Source organism: Vigna angularis, chromosome 8, assembly GCF_016808095.1.
Source record: "Vigna angularis cultivar LongXiaoDou No.4 chromosome 8, ASM1680809v1, whole genome shotgun sequence".
Classification (NCBI taxonomy): domain Eukaryota; kingdom Viridiplantae; phylum Streptophyta; class Magnoliopsida; order Fabales; family Fabaceae; genus Vigna; species Vigna angularis.
The window spans coordinates 17,986,932-17,992,339 of NC_068977.1; the positions used below are offsets into that span (position 1 = coordinate 17,986,932).

General features: G+C 36.0%; 1 protein-coding gene across 1 annotated transcript; it reads left to right on the forward strand.

Annotated features, from left to right (window-relative positions):
* Positions 1-463: 463 nt before the first annotated feature.
* Positions 464-2,556, forward strand: LOC108318703 (sucrose transport protein SUC8). Its single transcript, XM_052867290.1, has 4 exons — positions 464-1,694; positions 1,773-1,836; positions 1,988-2,031; positions 2,158-2,556. Exons 1-4 carry the CDS (start codon positions 498-500, stop codon positions 2,338-2,340), a joined length of 1,488 nt encoding a protein of 495 aa, XP_052723250.1. The 5' UTR covers positions 464-497; the 3' UTR covers positions 2,341-2,556.
* The last annotated feature ends 2,852 nt before the right edge of the window (positions 2,557-5,408 follow it).

Below are 5,408 nucleotides of genomic sequence, written 5' to 3' on the forward strand. Positions count from 1 at the left end.
GCAATGAAGATATTGTGCTCCTGAACATAGATGTTGTCCTTTCTAGCCATCGAAAAACAAAAATAGGGAAAGAGACTGGGTCAAGATTAGAAAGACCTAAAGCTATGCATTAGGTAATTTTATTGGTTGAAAGAAAAGTAAAATTTTAATTTGGGTTGTTATAATTGTAATAATTCCAAAAAAATAAATTTAGAAACAAATCAATATATAATAAATAGAAAATTTGCATACAATCATCAAGATAGAATGGTCGTGAACATAAATGTTATTTTATTTATCCCTTTGAAAAACAAAAATAGAAAAGGAGACTCTTTCAAGATTAGAAAGACCTAAAGCTATGCTTTAGGTAACAAGAAAAGTAAACTTTTTTATAATTGTTTTTGTAGTTCTAAAATTGAAAGTAGCAAGAAGTATATAAATGTGATAGTTACTGATGTTTGTTGAGAAAAGTTGCATTGTAATTTAAAGTAATAAAATACTTTAATAAAGTTGTAATAATGGAGGAGCAAGTAAAACAAGAACCGAGTCCTCTGAGAAAAATGGTGGCAGTGTCATCCATTGCCGCCGGAATCCAATTTGGATGGGCTCTACAACTCTCCCTCCTCACACCATATGTACAAACCCTAGGAGTTCCACACGTTTGGGCTTCCTTCATATGGCTTTGTGGCCCCATCTCTGGCCTCCTAGTTCAGCCTATTGTAGGCTACAGCAGTGACCATTGCCAATCTTCCTTTGGCCGTCGCCGTCCATTTATCCTCGCCGGCGCAATAGCTGTCGCAATCGCCATTATCCTTATTGGCTATGCTTCCGATATAGGACACATGGCCGGCGATGACATCACAAAGAAAACTCGTCCACGGGCCGTTGCCATCTTCGTCGTCGGCTTTTGGATCTTAGATGTTGCCAACAACATGCTCCAGGGACCATGTCGTGCCTTCCTTGGTGACTTGGCTGCCGGCGATCCCAAAAAAACGAGAACCGCCAACGCATTCTTCTCATTTTTCATGGCTGTGGGCAACGTCCTGGGCTATGCCGCAGGATCCTATAACGATCTCCACAAGATCTTCCCTTTCACTGAAACCGAGGCATGCAACATATTCTGTGCAAACCTAAAGAGTTGCTTCTTCTTCTCAATCGTTCTTCTTCTTGTTTTGTGCATTATCGTTCTGACTTGCGTGAACGACCCTAAGTTCACACCGGCACCAAAGGAGGTGAAGGTAGAAGATGGGAAGACACAAGTTTCGTGCTTCTACGGAGAGTGTTGTGTTGCATTCAAAGGACTGGAGAAGCCAATGTGGATGTTGATGCTAGTGACAGCTATCACATGGATTGCGTGGTTCCCTTATGTGTTGTTCGACACTGACTGGATGGGTCGTGAGGTGTACGGCGGTGATGTGGGTCAGAAGGCATACGATGCTGGTGTGCATGCTGGTTCTTTGGGGCTCATGTTGAATTCAGTGGTGTTGGCTGTGGCGTCTTTGGGTGTAGAACCATTGGGTCGCTTGGTTGGTGGAGTCAAGTGGTTGTGGGCAATCGTTAATGTTATTCTCGCAGTTTGCTTAGCAATGACCGTGCTCATCACAAGAGTCGCTGAGCGACAACGTGCCAATAACCCTGCTCTCATTGGAAACCCTTCCATGGATGTGAAAATTGGATCCTTAGCTTTCTTCTGCGTCCTTGGTATTCCTCTTGCGGTAAGCTTTCTATCTTTTCAAACAACTTTTAAGGGTCTTTTGTCGAATTACAACTATTAATACTCTTTCTGTATCCAGGTTACGTATAGTGTTCCCTTTGCTCTGGCCTCTATCTATTCTAACAACTCAGGTGCAGGACAAGGTATATACAAAATTACCATTTTCTTATTTTCTTATTTTTTGAGATTTAACTTTAAATTTTTTATTTTAAGGTGAACCAAAAGAAGCGGTGAGTAAATGTTTAAGCCTAAATAAAAAATGTGTAACCTTTTTGTTTGCTTCAAAACTTTCAGGATTATCTTTGGGTCTTCTGAATGTTTCAATTGTGATTCCTCAGGTTACAATTCTCATCTAATTACTTTCTGTCATAACTATTTCAAGTATTATAGAATACAACGTATACAACAATCCATTTACTTCATACATCATCATCTAATAAAGATTATATATTTTATTTGTACAGATGATTGTATCAGCAATTAGTGGACCATGGGATGCTTTGTTTGGTGGTGGCAACTTGCCCGCATTCGTGTTGGGCGCTGCAGCGGCCGCCATAAGTGCCGTACTTGCAATTGTTCTACTTCCAAACCCCACAAAGGAAGATGAAGCAAAGATTTCCAGCCTCAACATGGGTAGTTTTCATTAATGGTTAGATCTCGACATGGGAAACAAGAGGAAGAGTATTTGGATTTGAAGATGGTGCATGTGCTCAGGAAATTAGCTTTTAGATCCTTGAAAGGTTTCCATAGTTATCATAGCTTATTCAAGTTATCCATGTTCTTTATGTACTTAGGTGTGAGAATCACAAAAATTTTTGTAGGGAAAACATCATCAACTTCAATCAATAAACGAGATTTTTTTATTACTAGAATTCAAATATTAAAATTGTAGTTGGCGTATTGTTTTTGTGTTTCTTTACTTATTTCACAAGTTAATACCTTAATTTGTTAATTTGTTTTGAAAAAAATCTCTCGTCTCATATGCTACCTAAATTAAATTATAATAATCTTTCCACAAAAATCATAATAATTAAAAAATAATCTATGTACGTTAATTTTGTATAAATTTGAATATTTTATAAAAATGATATTAATACTTATCTATTTCACATTTTTTGTTATAAAATACATTATCCTTAAAATACTTATATATTTTTTTTAAATAATCACATTTTTAAATATTCATCATATAGGTTTTGGTCTTTTTATATGAGAATAAACAAATTTGTTTCATATATTACAAAAAGATTTTAAAAGAATTATAAGAATAGAAAATTCGTATATGAAGAAATCATGTATCTCTAAGACGATTTTATATACTTAGGTGTGAGAATCATAAAAAAATTTGCAGGGAAAACATCATCAACTTCAATCAATAAAGAGATTTTTTTATTAGAATTCAAATATTAAAATTGTATTCCGCGTATTGTTTTTGTTTTTCTTTACTTATTTCACAAGTTAATACCTTAATTTGTTTTTAAAAAAAAAATCTCATCTCATATGCTACCTAAATTAAATTATAATAATATTTCCAAAAAAAATCATAATAATTAAAAATAATCTATGTACGTTAATTCAACATTTTTTTTTAAATTTGAACTTTGTGTAAAATTATTTTATAAAAATGATATTAATACTTATCTATTTCACATTTTTATTATAAAATACGTAATCCTTAGAATACTTATATATATATATATATATATATTTAAAATAATCACATTTTTAAATATTCATCATTTAGGTTGTGGTCTTTTTATATGAGAATAAACAAATTTGTTTTATATATTACAGGCAAATTTTAAAAGAATTATAAGAATAGAAAATTTATATATGAAGAAATCATGTATCTCTAAGACGATTTTACCCCTGTAATATTTGAAAAGTTGAAATCGTCATATGTTTCCACGATTTTATCATGATGTAATTGGTTACAAGAAATGGTAACCAATTATGTAACGTTGAAGTCGTTGGAATATAAAACGACTTTCAATTTCAAATTATTGTAATCAATTACATAGTGATGATAATCAATTACAAAGGAGTTTTATTCGTGTTACCTGTAGCTATAAATTGATTACAAGTTGCCTTTAATCGATTATCAGGAGAATTTATTTATAAAACATGAGTGTAATCGATTACGAGTATTTGTAATCGATTAATAGAGGGGATTCATTGGTCGAGCTGATGGACTTGGTGGCAGATCACTTGGGTGGTTTGTCAAGCTGTGTTACGTTACGCAGAGCTAGGTTCTAGTGGTTGCCGAGTAATGGACTTCAGGCTGAGCTATTTTCCATGTTTCGTGCTTGTTTTGGATGACTCTCGTTTATCATTGATAATTGATATGGTGGTTGTATCTTATGACTGTTGATGGAAGTGCGAGACAGTGGAGAAGGGAAGTTTCACCTTGGCTCTGGCCTGTTGCTGAGTATAGTGCCCGGTGTGCGATTCGTCGTCATTTTTACTTGTAAGTCCGTAAGGAGTAGGGAAACGAGACCTTTACCCGTGAGGACGAGACGAATCGAACCACCCTCTTTGAAAGAATATGTATGTGTGGTAGGGTACAAGAGATAGACAATAGTCTTGCATGCTTGGTGATGGTGATGTTATTTAGATGTTTGGTTTGATATGTTATGTTTATTACTGTTCTTACATTTTGAGTTGTTTTAATGGTAGCTTATCGTTGTTTGGTATGTTTGTGTTTGTGAGATGATGGTATGACTCTTTGGTTATACGAGAGTAGATGACATTGTAGATGTTCGTGATGCAGTATAGAGATGTAAATGGACAAGGAAGACAACACCAACCTTTGTCCAAAAGCTTTAAATAAAGAAACATGGAGAAATAAGAAGGAATCTTTAAAATTATCTAACGAAGAAGGATCGTTCAAGCTACATTTATGAAAGAATTGTTGCCCTACATAGTAGACTTGAGATTGATCAAGCTATCAAAAAAAGCTATGAAGCCTATCTTGAAATCTACTTGTTGTCCAATGATAATCTCTCAAGAAAGTCCATAGAAAGAAGATCACCTAAAAAGATAAGAGTGAAAATGATGGACGAACGTCCGAGAAGCTGACGACCGAAGCTGTGCGAGCTCGATTCGGACTCCTCGAAACTTCTCCGACGAGTGAAGACGCAGCGGAATGGAATAGGAAACTCGAGATTGAAGGGGAAAACGGAGATCGAAGAGTGGAAAACTTAAATTGGACACGAAGAAACCCTCAAAGGATGAGGAGACTCAATATAAACCGATTAATCGGTTTAAACAACTGATTGAACGTTGGAAAAGAAGGATGAACGGAGGAAATAAGGTTTGTTCGGTGAAAAATGAAGGAATAATGAAAATGAAGGAGGAAGTGAGACGAAACCCTAGAGGAGAAGATGAGATTCGGTGGAAAACCTGGATCTAGGGTTGCAATGACGGAAGCAAGGTAGAATAGAGGTTGAACCTGGAATCTGTGATGAAACCAAAGCAAAACGGTTAAGAGGATGTGGTTGATGGCCGAGGAGCTATTGAGAGAGTGAAATGCAAATGACTGTGGCTGAGGCGTGATGGAATGAAGAATGTGAGGTAGAGCGCTAACACATGCTCTAATGAGGTGGCAGCGAAGGAGAGGTAGCGTGGAGGAGAGGCAGCACCGTGGAAAATGGAATATGAGAGTGAGAAAGGTGCTTGGAAGGTGGCTAGAGGGAGTCCTTGGACTCTCTAGCCT

What these genes read in the sequence shown, in the direction of transcription:
- LOC108318703 (XM_052867290.1), top strand. Translation starts at nt 498, where the DNA reads ATGGAGGAGCAAGTAAAACAAGAACCGAGTCCTCTGAGAAAAATGGTG. An exon ending in TCCTTGGTATTCCTCTTGCG is followed by an intron (nt 1,695 to 1,772) that starts GTAAGCTTTCTA and finishes TTCTGTATCCAG; the next exon opens with GTTACGTATAGTGTTCCCTT. An exon ending in TTTCAATTGTGATTCCTCAG is followed by an intron (nt 2,032 to 2,157) that starts GTTACAATTCTC and finishes TTATTTGTACAG; the next exon opens with ATGATTGTATCAGCAATTAG.